The 16,559-nt window shown below is 30.0% G+C and overlaps 1 protein-coding gene across 1 annotated transcript; it reads left to right on the top strand.

Moving 5' to 3' along the window:
- The first annotated feature begins 14,076 nt into the window (after positions 1 to 14,076).
- Positions 14,077 to 15,613, top strand: LOC132742659 (5-hydroxytryptamine receptor 4-like). The gene has a single exon (XM_060731128.1). The coding sequence runs from the start codon at positions 14,528 to 14,530 to the stop codon at positions 15,527 to 15,529; it is 1,002 nt and encodes a 333-aa protein (XP_060587111.1). The 5' UTR covers positions 14,077 to 14,527; the 3' UTR covers positions 15,530 to 15,613.
- The last annotated feature ends 946 nt before the right edge of the window (positions 15,614 to 16,559 follow it).

The raw sequence follows: 16,559 nt of genomic DNA, 5'->3' as shown, positions 1-16,559 counted from the left end.
AAAACATAAATTTTATGTCCCGGGTTAAAAAGGGATTTTTGGGCCCCGTTTTTGTTTAAAATTTTATGGTTTTTAAAGGGGATTTTCATTACATGGGGAAAAAAAAATTTTTCATGCCATTTTTTTGCCTTTTCAGACGTCCCGGGTTTTTTAAACTCATGGAAACTTTTTAAAAAAAAGTTAAACCATTATTTTTTTTTGATAAGGGTTTTGGGAAAGGGAAAGGGAAAAAAAATCTATGTTGTTCTTTGGTTTTTTTTTTAAAAAAATAAAGTTTAGAATTTTAAAACCCCAAAGTTTAAACATTAAAAACTCAAAAGTGGGCCCAATTAAAATTTATTTTTTTACTACAGTATTTTTTTTTCGTTTCCCTTTAAAAAATTTACAAATATTTCAATTTCAAAATTTTTCTTATTAGCCCTTTGGTTTAAATTTAAAAATAGGGGTCACTAAATATTATCAGGGATTCTAAAAAAAGTTAACCATTCCTTAAAAAAAAAAATACCGGGGGAAACTTTTCCAGTTTTTGGGGGGTTAATTTTTTTATCCCAAAAGGGGCCGATGATTGTAATTTTAGAGGGTAATTTCAAAAAAATGGTTGGGAAAAAAGAAAATCTTAAACCCCAAAAACCCGGGCAATTTCAAAATTTTTTATCCAAAAGGAGCTTTGATGATTTCAAAATTTGGCAACTGATTATTTACCAGGCAAAATAAAACTAAAAAAGGGCTGATTTATTTAAATTCTAATTGGGCTGGCATGAAATAATAATTCTTTATGAACCTATTCAAAAGGTAAATTTTTTTGCTAGTTTAAGAGAGGCCTAGATCCAAAACAAAAAATTTTATAAAGGGATCCAAAGGTGTATAAATCGCCTGGAAAGAGGTAATTAATGTAAAACAGGAAAATTGGTCTTATACAATCAAATGGATTAATTTTTACAAAATTTAAAGTAATTTATTTTAAAAAAATTCCGGGAAGATTTATAAAGAACCTTTCACTCCAAAAAATGATTAAAAATCTAAAAATTTAATCCGACACACGTTAACAAATTATTTAGGGTTCGGTAATACCTTTCCAATACCTATTATTATATGCAAGTGAGAGGAATCAGATTTTAAATTTAGGTAAAGGGCCTATATCTTGAAAAAACGTTTGTAAAAAATTTATAAAACCCCGGGTTCAATTATATTTTCTTCCCCAAAAATCCTTTATGGGAGATCTTCGCGAGGAAAATTGCCAACATATAATGTTTCTATAAAACAAAGTCATGTTATATTGTGCGTAAACCAGAAATTAAAAAATGTTTCCGATGAACAAAAGTTATATGCTTCCTAGGTTTTTTAAGTAAGATTTTAATCTTTTTGCCTTTCAGCAGTTTCCGTTTTAAGAAAAAAAACGTTTTTTAAAGAAACAAAGTCATACACATCTCATAAAAAAAAAAAAAAAAAAAAAAAAAAAAAATGATTTGCAATCATTTTCACAAACACCTTTGGACACGCAGAGATCTATAGCTTTATACACTTTTTAGTAAAGTCCTATTGGACGATATTCAAATCCCACCATAGAATTTACTTCGTATACATAGTGGACCTGTGTTGATTGAATGCACTGTTATCAAAATGCATCTACTTCTAGAATGAAACTGTCAATTTCCTGTTTAAAGGTCCATGTTTATTTCATATTTGTATTTGGGTCTCTCTTCATAAGTCTAGCATTCCTTGCTTGGTCAGATCTGAACTTTGCTAAGTTTTCATTTACATAGATATTTTCGTCTTGTCTCTAAGAGATGTTCTACCTTTGATGAATTTGGGTTATTGCTCTATATGAGGTGAACTTAACTATAATGTCTCTTGTTTCTTCTTTACTAAGGGGCCCTACTCTATTACAGTTGTTAATATCATTCATTGATGTTTCGGTTCCAGTTTTCTTTGCAACATCTATGACTAAGTTAGTAGTATTTTCACCTTTCTGCTCAGGAACATTATTATCCTTACACTATTTTAGTGCAAAATTGCTCTGCTTCTTCTTGATATTTTTTCATTTCTCCATTTGACATTTTGAGATCATGATTTTGTTTTTTAGATTTATCATTTCCTTTCTCCTTTCTGCTGGTGATCAATTAACTTTTACAGTGACCATTGCATTTTTTTCCCTGAAAATATCTTTGATCACAGATGCTATTTTCAAACTATATTGGTCAGTTAGGTTTGTAGTTACTACAGCTGATCCCATTGGTGATACAATGAGATGGGTAACATGTGGAGATCACAAATTAAACATTTGAGAAAACATTGGCATAGGCATAAGCTGTATCTGGGAATGGAGTATTCCACTAATACCTTGCATTCCATATTGTATGCTGTCATTTTGTTCTACAATTGTGTCACTACCTTCCATTTTAGAGTTTGAAAAAGTTATGTTACGAGGATTTGCTTTATGTCAGATTCCTTACTACCCTTAATGTCTGTCTGTATTTCTTTTCAAAAATTTTGTTGTCCTCAGGGGAGGACACTTTTCTCTTAGAAGAGGAACTTCTGCTTCTGTGTTTAGATACAGATGTTATAGTTTTCTTCTGTATTTTCACTTTTCCGTTGTTTTATTATTAACCATTAAAGTCAGTAAAATTGTGCACACAGAAGACACATAATATTACATTCAATTTTGAATAAGTGTTTAGGAACAGCTGTAACTGAATATTATTCGGTCGTTTTCGGACAGCAGAATAATTGCGGATAGTGGCCTTTTATATAGTCACGACTTTTACATACATTATATGTATTATTTTACATTTATTCAAGTCATATCACTTTACTACAATTTTACGCATTTAGTATTCATCCGTTCTTGCTATACAATCATTCGTGAAGACAGTAGTTCGGCTATTACATAGTTTTATTTTTTATGTAACTAAGCAGGATTTTTTGTTTGCATGTTTATAAGCTATGTAGATATTTAGAAGTTTATGTATTATATTAAATATAAAGGTGTATAAAAAGAAATTATATGACTAATGATTAATTTAAAACAATTTTTTATAGATGTTTTCATTGACAACGAGGAAAAAGCACATTCTGTTGATAAAAACAGCGCTATGTCATTCCGGAACAAAATAACTTAATTTATCAAAAAGAGTTTTTGCCATCAAAATATGTTTACGTTCACAATTACAGTTAGATTCAGTATAAGTGCACCAATCATAAAATACAGAAAATATAAGTTTAAACACAAAATAATATTACTTTTAACAAAAACCAACTTTGTAGTTCAATAATCAGGGCACAACAAATTTGTCTTATCATAAAATTGTTTTTGTTCAACGTGGTTTAACGTCGTATCTATTTTGTTTCTTTGGTTTTCTCGTATATTTTTTTTATTTTGCTGAAACACGTGTTGGTGTATGTCTCACTCGTAACACTATAAAAATTCCTTTATTGAATCTAGTGTTTCAATTTACGGACCCGAACATTTCACCATTCATGCCCTTAAATGTTATTATCTACCAAAAGGTAACCTATCAATTTTGTATTCAGTAATTCATGGAATGATACTAATTCGACTTGCATTCATATTTAACATCATTCAGTGAAATACAGAATTCAAAATTTATATGTCACCTTTTAGCAAAGACTTAAATGGTGATATGTCACAGTGCCTGAAAGGGCGCAGGGACCCTCATTAAACCTAGAATACATACATACTAGTGTTTCAATACAAGCTGACACAAATTAGAGATGGCATCCCATCATCGAAATTTAGATGCAGTATTTATATTAATATTACAAAAAAATATTACCTTTCCTGTTTATCATTATAGATATACCACTAAATCGTTAACAAAAGTGCATTTTATTGTACGAATGGGACGCGTAGCTTATGAGTAAGCATCTTTTCGTCTTTATATTAATGTCATAATCAATTATCTTTTACTTTGCCTTCAACTATTTACAACGTTATTCATGCATTAAATATTTACCATTAGTACAACTGCACTGACTCACTGTCAAATCATATTACTTAAAGTGACATTATGATCATATTTCCGTTGTCATTTTGAGCTGAAATGACAATATATTACAAAATAATATAAACAGACTGTCAACTCTTATAAATTTGAACATTATTGGTAAAATCCGATAGATATTTATAAAAACTTTCCTTGGAACCCGTGAGTTATTCATTGTCCATGCAAATTCAACTATTAAATTAGAAGGAATGGTCGCAAAAAGAAAATTTATTTTGACTTTCACCTGTTTACCCACTATATACCCTTGGATGGACATAATGTCACTTTAGATGCATCTTAAGTCAAAGCACTTTTGCAAAGTGCGGGATTTAATGGTGTGGGATTGAATCCAGAAACAGTTAAGCTTGATATATTTATACCAATGTTACATGGTCGTTTAAGAAGATACTTTTATTACAAATTAGCATTCTAGTGTATATATTTGTTCTTCTTCGTTTTTGTATAAACATATTGAAACCGATTTTATGAGGTCTAAATATCTAAACATTGTTGACTCTTAAGAAATAGGAAGTACTTTGGCTAAACTCAGATTATCATCTCACAATTTATTCATAGAAACAGGTTGACATAACAATATTGATAGAAGTGACCAAAAATATTTTATTTGCAACAATTATGACATCGAAGATGACTATCACTTTATATTGATTTGATATTTTTACGATTCTCTTAGGATACAGTATATATATCCAACTACTTTGCAAGAAACTGTAATATGTTTAATTGTCTAGTATGGCTGACTTCAGACAGGAAGTGAGTGTAAACAAAATTAGTTATACAGTATATTGTAATAAAGCATTTAAATTAAGAGTTTGATTCATTGAATGCCAGGCAATAAATATGACCACCTCTGTTGTAATGTTTAAAGTTATATAAGGATTGTCTATATGTCATGTGTTGTATTACACTCTCACCAGTTTATTTATTGATATGCTTAACCATTTAAATATTCATGCATGTATACATTGTTATATATGAAGATGAGCTGTATATGCTTAATTCAAAATATAATATATGTTTTGTTCTGTTCATTAATATGTAAAACATAATAACTTAATGTGCCTAATATTGATTTCAACTTACTACATATGTATATGTTTAATTTCCCTTCCCTTCATAAAACAGTCACATATATTACAGTAAAAAATGAGTTTATGCATATTTCTTTAGAACTAGTTTTTAAGCAAATTAAAAACATACGCATCACTCGTATTATCGGGATATCAATCATAGGTGAAGCACTTCCTCGCAGAAATACTTATATGAAGCTATTTCCGTTTTTTCTGTTTTTTTTTTTTTTTTTTTTTTTTTTTATCCAAACGAGCTCTGTTATTGTAATTTTAGCAGATAATTACAAAATGTGTGGAAACAGATATCTATAAAGCACATAAAATGCAAAGGTGTTATCCAAACAAGCTCAATGATTGTAATTTAACATAAATATTTACAACGTTAATAAAATACAAAAGTGTAATATAAATTACATGTGTATGATAATAATTCTTTTGAACCATATTGAAAAGATAAATTAAGCTAGTTAGAGTGGAAACCGAAATCTTCAAAACGGGATAAAGATCAAGTAAATTACGTAAATGAGGTAATTTGGTAAAACAGGAAGTTGTCTTTAAAAACAAAATGATTATTGAAACAATTAAAGTATTGAAGCATCGAAGTCTATAGAGACCTTTAACTATAATAATTAAATCTAAAGTTTCGGAATTAACATGATTTTAGGTGATATATATACTTTAAATACCTATAAATTAAATGCCAATGAGAGGGACACTTATACAATCAGATAAAAGGATGTAAAGCTATATTTCATGCAAAACGTTTGCAAAACGGTCCAATTAATATGTTGTTTCCATAATCTTAAGGTAGATCTTCGCAAATAATTCAACATAAAATGTTTCTGTTATAACACATAGTCATGTCGAATACTGTGCGTTAACAGAATAAAATGTTCCGCTGAACAAAGTAATATGCTCTAAGTTTTAGTAAGATTTCGGCCTTTCAGCAGTGACTTCGATTTAAGAAAAAAAACGCTTTGAAGAACAAAGTCATACACATTTCTTTCATAAAGGTATTTCGGGATTATCATTTTTCAAAAATAAACAAACACCTTTGCAAGCTACAAACAGCAGATCTATAGCTTTATACACTTTATAGTTAAGTCCTATTGGAATATATTCAAATTCCACCATAGAATTTACTTCGTATACATAGTGGACCTGTGTTGATCGAATGCCCTCTTATCAAAATGCATCTTTCTAGAATGAAACTGTTAATTTCCTGTTTGAAGGTCCATGTTTCTTTCATATTTGTAGTTGGGTCTCTCTTCATAAGCCTAGCATTCCTTGCTAGGTCAGATCTGAACTTTGTTAAAGCTTCATTTTTAAAGATATTTTCTTTCTTTTCTCTTAGAGATTTTCTACCTTTGATGAATTGGGTTCTTGCTCTATATCAGGTGAACTCTATAATGTCTCTTGTTTTTTCTTTACTAACGGGCCCTACTCTATGACAGTTGTCAATATCATTCATTCATATTTCAGCTCCTGTTTTCTTAGCAACATCTATGACCAAGTCAGTAGTATTTTCACCTTTCTGCTCAGGACCATTATCCTTACACTATTTTACAGCTATATAACTCTGCGTCTTCTTGAGGTTTTTGAATTTCTCCATATGATATTTTGAGATCATGATTTTGATTTTTTAGATTTATTATTTCTTTTCTCCTTTCTGATGTTGATTTATCAAATTTTACAGTGACCATTGCATTTGTTTCTTCCTTTAAAATATCTTTGATCACAGATGCTATTTTCAAATTATCTTGGTCAGTTAGGTTTGTTGCTACTACAGCTGATCCCATTTGTGATACAATGGGATGGGTAACATGTGGAGATCACAATTTAAACATTTGAGAAAACATTGGCATAGGCACAGGTTGTATCTTGGAATGAAGTATTCCACTAGTGCACTGCATTCCATATTGTATGCTGTCATTTTGTTCTTCAATTATGCAACTACCTTCCGTTTTAGAGTTTGTTAAAGTTATGTTTCTAAGATTTGCTGTATGTCAGATTCTTTTCTACCCTCAATGTCTTACTGTATGTATTTCTTTTTAGAAATTTTGTTGTCCTCAGGGGAGGATACTTTTTTCTTAGTAGAGGAACTTCTGCTTCTGTGTTTAGATACAGGTGTTATTGTTTTCTTCTGTATTTTCACTTTTCGGTTTTTGGTTTGGACCAATCAACTTGTTTTTATTATTATTATTATTATTATTATTTTTATTATTATTGTTATCATAATTATTATTATTATTATTATTATTATTATTATTATCATTTTTATTATTATTTTTATTATTTTTATTATTATTATTAATAATATTATTATTATTATTATCATTATTATTATTATTATTATTATTATTAATTATTATTATTATTATTATCATTTAAGTCAGTAAAATTGTGCACACAGAAGACTAATAATATTACATTCAATTTTGGATAAATATGTTTATATAAGTGTTCATGAACAGCTGTAACTGAATATCATTCGGTCGTTTTCGGACAGCAAAATAATTTCGTATAGTGGCCTTTTATACAGTCACGACTTTAACATATTATTTTACATTTATTCAAGTCATATTACTTTACTACAATTTTTACGCATTTAGTATCATCTGTTCTTGCTATACAATCATTCGTGAAGACAGTAGTAGTTCGGCTATTACATAGTTTTATTTTTTATTCAACTAAGCAGGATTTTTTGTTTTCATGTTTATAAGCTATGTAGATATTTAGAAGTTTATGTATTATATTAATTATAAAGGTGTTATAAAAAGAAATTATATGACTAATGATTAATTCAAAACACTTCTTATTTTTATAGATGTTTTCATTGAAAACGAGGAAAAATCACATTTTGTTGATAAAAACAGTGTTATGTCATTCCGAAACAAAATAACTTTTAATTTATCAAAAAGAGTTTTTGCCATCAAAATATGTATACGTTCACAATTACAGTTTTATTCAGTAACAGTGCACCAATCATAAAATACAAAAAATACTAGATTAAACACATAGAGGATATTTGTTTGTTTGTGTGTAAGATAAAATCTTATTTCATCGAGTGGGCTTTAAGAACAGTATTCTCACGAGTGGCGTAGCAACGAGTGAAATTACTGTTTTTCAAAATTCACGTGATGTATTTTACTGGAGGAAAGTAATTGTGCATGATTCAAAGGGATATCATTTAGATTAGTAGTCATACACACAGGCACGAGTAAAATATTGTGTCCAGCTTAAAAAAGGCAAAGACCAAAAAAACCCGTAAATTATGACCCCGTTAAAAATATCAATAAGTTAAGAGAAGACCGGAAACTCCAGATTCGAGCCTACGAGCAAGGGATTTATTTCCCGGGCCGTTGAGAAAACAATTTTGTCTAGACAATTTAAAAAAAACATTTGTCACTATTTCACGTTTGTATTAAGTTTTCAAATAAGACCGACCCCGAGTCTCTAGCCCGTTCATAAAACATCTATCAGAAAACGAGCGCATTCGTGTTAAAAATCCTTGGTAGACAAAATTGCGGCACAACGATTCGGTACGTTAACAAAGACAAATACATGTTTGCCTGCCGAGTACGGGTCAAAATACTTGAATTTACTAAATATTACTACTAAATACATAACGTTGGACCAATCACTTATGTAGCAACAGTTGGGTGCGAGAATCAAAAATACGAAAATATATGATCCTTTATAATAAAAGGTTGTTTGTTAATATTATCTGGGCAGTTAGGCGAGAGTTATATTGCAAACAGCTACATGTGTTTATATAAAGCCATATAACCTGTCAGGAATACTTATAACGTAATCATAATACAGCAAACTTTACTTTTTAGCAAAACTAATAATATTTCCTCTCAAATTGACAGACACCATGTATTTAAACCTATATTAACGTCACGATCATCCAATGTAAAGCGACGTAACAAAAGTGCATTATTATAAAATGTACTACAATAAGATTTACACAACCCACAAAACAATAATAATATTATTCATATATAAGATATTCAGTAATATATTTGTACATTAAAAGAAAGAAATGGAGATATCATTTAGAGGTCGTTATATAATATCAGTATAAAGTGTCAATATTGTCGTTGGAAGCCAATGGTCTGATAGTAACATCTTTATTGATTTCTAATATGTTTACTTAAAGATCCTGTATGTTGTAATTAAGGTTGTAACCACACTTCAGTGAAATTTTATATATGTATAAAATAATGCTTCTAAAACAATTTTTAAACATCGAAAAATATATTAAATATGTAATGCAAATATTTGTCCACATTATGTGAAATCATTAACATAAAATATTCATTTCTTATTGACAAATTTGACTCAGACAGTACAAAAAATAATTTTCTAATTACCTCCCTTTATTAGCAGGAAATGTAAATTCGGTAATATCTTTAAAAATAATGCTTTTTGGAACTAAAAAATTTAGATAAATCTTCATTTGAGCATAATATTTATGATAAAAAAAACAATAAAAAATTGTGTAACATGATCTTAAAAAACATATATTTATATCTATATAGAGAATGCCTGTCAGCTACTATTATAGTACATTTACATGTTCGTCCTAACAATCCCAGTATTTAAGTATTGATGGTGATAAAAAATATTTCATGATTTCAATGATTGATCTTTGCAATTCTAATGCAGATTTATCAATAATAATTGCAACTGGTGTTTTTCTTAACGTAATTACTTCTGTTCCTTATTCGGTGTCGAATAAACCTGAACATTTTTTTCCAAAATATTTTTATGCTAATGCTTATTTCATGATTTTTATGATTGATCCTTGCAATTTTAAAAGCAGATTTATCAAAAATAACTGCTACTGGTGTCTTTCTTTACGTATTTCCTTCTGTTCCTTAGCGCTTCTAGAACGTTATACTGTTTCAAATCGCGAAAACACGAGGGAATGAAGGTTGGATATACATGTTAACTTTACAGTGATACCACATTCATTAAAATCCGTTCACTTTAGCTCTTTTATAGCTCGCTACACATTGTCTTCTCGTAAACTGAAGATCAGACTATACCGTTGAAATACCGTCTTATATAAAAGAATCGATGCCTCCTTTCCAAGGGTAGTGTAGATATTTTTTATAAAATCTGTTTCGTACATGGACAAAATATAATGTCTTTTTCAAATGAGTTTATGTCCTCTGAAGATGCATCCCATGCCCGTCGGCGTAATACAGCAACGTCAGTCAAGATGGTTGCAAAAGTAAAGAAACATGTAAAACCTACGCAAGATATACGTGCTTCTACTAGGCAAATAGCTAGTATCGTTGGTATCTCATTAAAAGCAGCTCATACCATTCACAAACAAGATTTGAAAATGAAAAAGATAGATGGATTCCCCATTTACTGACAGATGAGCAGATGGGCAGAAAAATGTGAGGATGCTACTAAACTCGCTAATAAATGAGCAAGGGATTTATTTCCCGGGCAAACAATTTTGTCTAGACAATTTAAGAAAAACTTTTATCACTATTTCACGTTTGTATTAAGCTTTCAAATAAGACCTTCCCCGAGTCTCTAGCCCGTTCATAAAACATCTATCAGAAAATTAGCGCATTCGTGTTAAAAATCCTTGGTAGACAAAATTGCGGCGCAACGATTCGGTACGTTAACAAAGATAAATACATGTTTGCCTGCCGAGTACGGGTCAAAATCACTTGAATTTACTAAATAATACTACTAAATACATAACGTTGGACCAATCACTTATGTAGCAACAGTTGGGTGCGAGAATCGAAAGTACGAAAATATATGGTCCTTTATAATAAAAGGTTGTTTGTTAATATTATCAGGGCAGTTAGACAAGAGTTATATTGCAAACAGCTACATGTATTTATATAAAGCCATATAACCTGTCAGGAATACTTGTAACGTAATCATAATACAGCAAACTTTACTTTTTAGCAAAACTAATAATATTTCCTCTCAAATTGACAGACACCATGTATATAAACCTATACTAACGTCACGATCATCCAATGTAAAGCGACGTAACAAAAGTGCATTATTATAAAATGTACTACAATAAGATTTACACAACCCACAAAACAATAATAATATTATTCATATATAAGATATTCAGTAATATTTTTGTACATTAAAAGAAAGAAATGGAGATATCATTTAGAGGTCGTTATATAATATCAGTATAAAGTGTCAATATTGTCGTTGGAATCCAATGGTCTGATAGTAACATCTTTATTAATTTCTAATATGTTTACTTAAAGATCCTGTATGTTGTAATTAAGGTTGTAACCACACTTCAGTGAAATTTTATATATGTATAAAATAATGTTTCTAAAACAATTTTTAAACATCGAAAAATATATTAAATATGTACTGGAAATATTTGTCCACATTATGTGTAATCATTAACATGAAATATTCATTTCTTATTGACAAATTTGACTCATACAGTACAAAAAATAATTTTCTAATTAGCTCCCTTTATAAGCAGGAAATGCAAATTCGGTAATATCTTTACAAATAATGCTTTTTGGAACTAAAAAATATAGATAAATCTTCATTTGAGCATTATATTTATTATAAAAAAACGACAATAAAAAATTGTGTAACAGGATCTTAAAAAACATATATTTATATCTATATAGAGAATGCCTGTCAGCTACTATTATAGTACATTTACATGTTCGTCCTAACAATCCCAGTATTTAAGTATTGATGGTGATAAAAAATATTTCATGATTTCAATGATTGATCTTTGCAATTCTAATGCAGATTTATCAATAATAATTGCAACTGGTGTTTTTCTTAACGTAATTACTTCTGTTCCTTATTCGGTGTCGAATAAACCTGAACATTTTTTTCCAAAATATTTTTATGCTTATGCTTATTTCATGATTTTTATGATTGATCCTTGCAATTTCAAAAGCAGATTTATCAAAAATAACTGCTACTGGTGTCTTTCTTTACGTATTTCCTTCTGTTCCTTAGCGCTTCTAGAACGTTATACTGTTTCAAATCGCGAAAACACGAGGGAATGAGTGTTAGATATACATGTTAACTTTACAGTGATACCACATTCATTAAAATCCGGTCACTTTAGCTGCGTTTATAGCTCGCTACACATTGTCTTCTCGTAAACTGAAGATCAGACTATACCGTTGAAATATCGTCTTATATAAAAGAATCGATGTCTCCTTTCCAAGGGTAGTGTAGACATTTTTGATAAAATCTGTTTTGTACATGGACAAAATATAATGTCTTTCTCAAATGAGTTTATGTCCTCTGAAGATGCATCCCATGCCCGTCGGCGTAATACAGCAACGTCAGTCAAGATGGTTGCAAAAGTAAAGAAACATGTAAAACCTACGCAAGATATACGTGCTTCTACTAGGCAAATAGCTAGTATCGTTGGTATCTCATTAAAAGCAGCTCATACCATTCTCAAACAAGATTTGAAAATGAAAAAGATAGATGGATTCCCCATTTACTGACAGATGAGCAGATGGGCAGAAAAATGTGAGGATGCTAAACTCGCTAAACTGTTGCTGAAACAGTATTAAAATTACAATGTACGGTCTATTCAAATGCCGTCACTGATGACAAAACCTGGGCTTATTTATATGAGCCAACAGGAAAACACCAAAACTTTGGGCTTAGGGCTACAAAGTCTTGCTAAAGACAATGCATTGCAAAAAAGACCATAAGGGTAATTTATGCATCTGGATCCCGCAATTCCAGTTGCTGTTCCTAAAGGCAAATCTGTTTATGTGAAATATTGCAAGACATTAGGTCCTCAAAATGTAAACAAATACTTTTGAAAACTAAGACCCGCAACAGGTTTGGCCATTATCAGATTGTAACAACGTGTCATCGCACAATTCGTCTATTCGTGTAAGACTTTCTGAAGCAGGGTCGTTGTGTTCTCCCAATCCTCAGTATTCACCTGCCTTTGTCCATTGTGATTTCTTTTCAAAGCTAGATAATACTTTTCAGGTTGAGAAAAATGAGAATCATAAGGTGATTTAAGTTACAAACATACAATTTATCAAAACTATATGAACAAGAAGAGATGTCTAAAAGTACCTGACTTCTGCTTTATAAAACATCTGCAATACATAATCGTCTAAACGAACAGTATGTCTTTTATAATCAGACCATATGTATGAATGTGCAGATTGGTTTGACTTTTTACTGGTTGCATAGGTATCAAAGTTTTGAAAAATAGATTTCATCAACTTGTGGTGAAAGAATTCATCAAAACGTCTTCCTATCATCAGGGCAATACGTTCGCGTCTTAAAAGCTTACTTTTAAAGCGCACATTAAATCTTAAAAATAAAAGCTATTTGTAAAAAACCTAGTATTTTTATTTTAAAAAAAACAATGCAATTTCCATTACGAAGCAAACAATATATTTGAATTTACTAACTATAATAATAGGTACAGCATAATAAAGAAAAACATGACCAAATGCACTTTGAAGACATTATCAACGTGTTTTTCTACAACTTATCAAACAGTTTCCTACATTTAGGGATTTCTTAAATTTATGCTTTTAGATATATTTAAGGAATTCTTAATAACGATATTTATATCAATAATTCAAGTTCCACAATGTTAATCATAATGTTAAAAAAACCTCTTTTTAGTCCAAAAACAGGGCATACTTTGCTTAAATATTACAAAAATACTATTGACCGGAGGAATGTTAAAATCGAACCAATTTATTTAGGCACCTCACGATTTGTTTTGACTCCAAGAAAATTTGATGGAATGATTGCCTACTTACATTTAAGTTTTAATTCTTTTTGAAATGTATAATAGTTTCAGACTTAAATTCCTTTCAAACAGGTGATGTAGTAAGTTAGATAGAAATGAAAATAATGCTTGTATTTTTAATGTATATAATGCATGTTGTAGAAAGATAATATCACAAGTCTCTGATACATACAGGTATGTTTCTGAGTAACACAGATATCTAGAACCGAGCTCATATCAAACTGATTCGAGGTAGATTGTATTGAATCGAATGATAATGATGAAATATAAAAATCTGACGAACGGGATGTAATAGCTGTGTTAATGGTTATGTACTTCTTACACTTACATAGAATAATAATCATTAAAATCAATAGTTTGTACTTGTGAGAACAGCATGGAGAATATATAATATAAATACTGTTAAATACATGTATATGTACAATACTTAACTAATAAGCTGTAGTGGAATTTCATACTTGAAGACTTGAAGACAGGACATAAAGAAATGGTAAATTTGTACGTAAATTTCACGAGAACATGAAAACTTCACCATGTATTGCAAGGAATGGTTGTTTCTACAGTTTAACAACAAAAGGAGATGTTCTTTTAAATATGTGTTATGTCAAAATCTAGAGTAGGAAAATGGAAAAAATTAATTCAAAGACATGGCTTTAAGAGAAATTTCGTTTGATAATATGTCTATAAGTGAGGAATCTAACCTGACAAAAAATGTTTCGTGTTCGGAACTTAGTGCACCTGAAACGGATATTGTGTACAAAACATTATTGTTTTCGTGTTTGTCAATATTCATACCAGGGGCTATTATTTTCAATATAATTCTCATAGTGCAAATAAACAGGAAACGTACACATAAGGAGTTTTCAAGGTTTTTCTTAACCTCTATGGCTTTTGTGGATCTATGTGTAGGGTTAACATTAATGCCGTTTAGAATAGCCAAAGAATTCACTGATACCAAATTCCTCCTGGGCTCAAAGACGTGTCCAATAATCAACAGTTTGGACGTAATGCTGTCATCTGCATCAATAATTCATCTGTCCATTTTAACATTTGACAGATACGTTGCTTTGTGTAGGCCATTTTCATACCGACGAATATGTAACAGACGTAATATGATTGTGATGTATATTATATGCTGGTTACTTGTAGGTACAGTTTCATATGGTATAATAATCCCAGGGCTTCATCATAAAGGGATTGATAAACATGTTATAACTTGTGTAGTGCACGTTTTCAGCAGATGTAGATTAATAGTAAACATGCATTATGAGCTTATCATATCTGCACTTACATTTTTCATCCCAGGATTCTTAATTTTAGGCTTAAACTTACGACTTTTGAGATATGTTCGCAAACAAAGCAGGAAAAGGAAACTGTATCTCCGTGGCGAGCGAAAACCTATGAATAATCAGATGAACAGCAATGAGTCACAGAGCATGCGCATCGCAAGGACATTGGCAGTGTTAACCGGATGTTTCTTTGTTTGTTGGCTTCCATTTTTTATTGTAAATAAAATATTATTGTTCACAAAATATGATGTTCCTTACATTGTAGAGGTTGTAGTTCTGTGGTTAGGATATGCTAATTCATCCATGAATCCGTTGTTGTATTTTCTGTTACAGAGCAAATCATGTATTTGTAAACGATAAATACAAATATATATTTTCAAAATCGCTATTGTTTGTAAGAAACATATCAAATATGAATATATTAATCGTGCTTGAATTATAATAAATTCGAAATGACGAAGTATCTTGTTTAAGTATCGTTTTATACCGTTGATGGAATATTAGACTTAAATTTATACCATTGATGGGATATCATTTTTTGATTGAAAGCATTAATGAAATACCATTCTTTCAATGGTCCCATTTATGGCATACCATGCATTAATTTATACCATTGACGGGAGACCATTCTTCAAGTGATACAATTAATGAGACATCATTTCCATTGATAAAACACAATGTTAATTTACACCATTAATTGCATACCATGATCAATTTATATCATTGATGGAATACCATGATTAATTTATATAATTAATGGAATACCATACTTTAAATTATAAACACATAAAAGTATCTCGAATATTTCCGATTTGAATCTGAATATTGGATATGATTACACAAAATATGAAGATTCAGAATTTGATAAAACAGGATATGGTCACAATGGATATGATAACACATCACATGATAACACGGGATATGATAGCATGCGATATGATAACATGAGAAACAATTACACGTGATATGGTTACACGGGATTTGATTTCATGGGATATGAGTACACGGGATATAACATTCTTTGTATTAAAACACCAAATATTATATGGAATTACAATATATTTACATTTGAATATCAACTTCCTTGATATAAATCATTGTTTCCTATGATTCTCTGTTCATTCATGATAAATAAGTTGTCATCTATAGTATTTTCATGTTTATAAATGTGGGATTTCAAAATGCACGTTAAAGCACGTAAAAGGTGGAAATATTCAGATGAATGACTTACAGAATAGCAAAGTAACAAAGTGAAGAATGTCAGTCTTATCACTAAATGAAAAATTGCAGTGTAAACAAATATGCCAAGAATTTGGTTGCATGCTAAAATTTATATCTCATGAAGACATTGAACTAAATAAAGTTGAACAACAACACGACATAAGTTTCT

The sequence above is a fragment of the Ruditapes philippinarum genome, unplaced genomic scaffold (assembly GCF_026571515.1).
Source record: "Ruditapes philippinarum isolate M1 unplaced genomic scaffold, ASM2657151v2 ctg10087_1_1_1_1, whole genome shotgun sequence".
Classification (NCBI taxonomy): domain Eukaryota; kingdom Metazoa; phylum Mollusca; class Bivalvia; order Venerida; family Veneridae; genus Ruditapes; species Ruditapes philippinarum.
The sequence above is the reverse complement of the archived record's forward strand: the minus strand, read 5'-3'. Positions and strand labels throughout refer to the sequence as shown.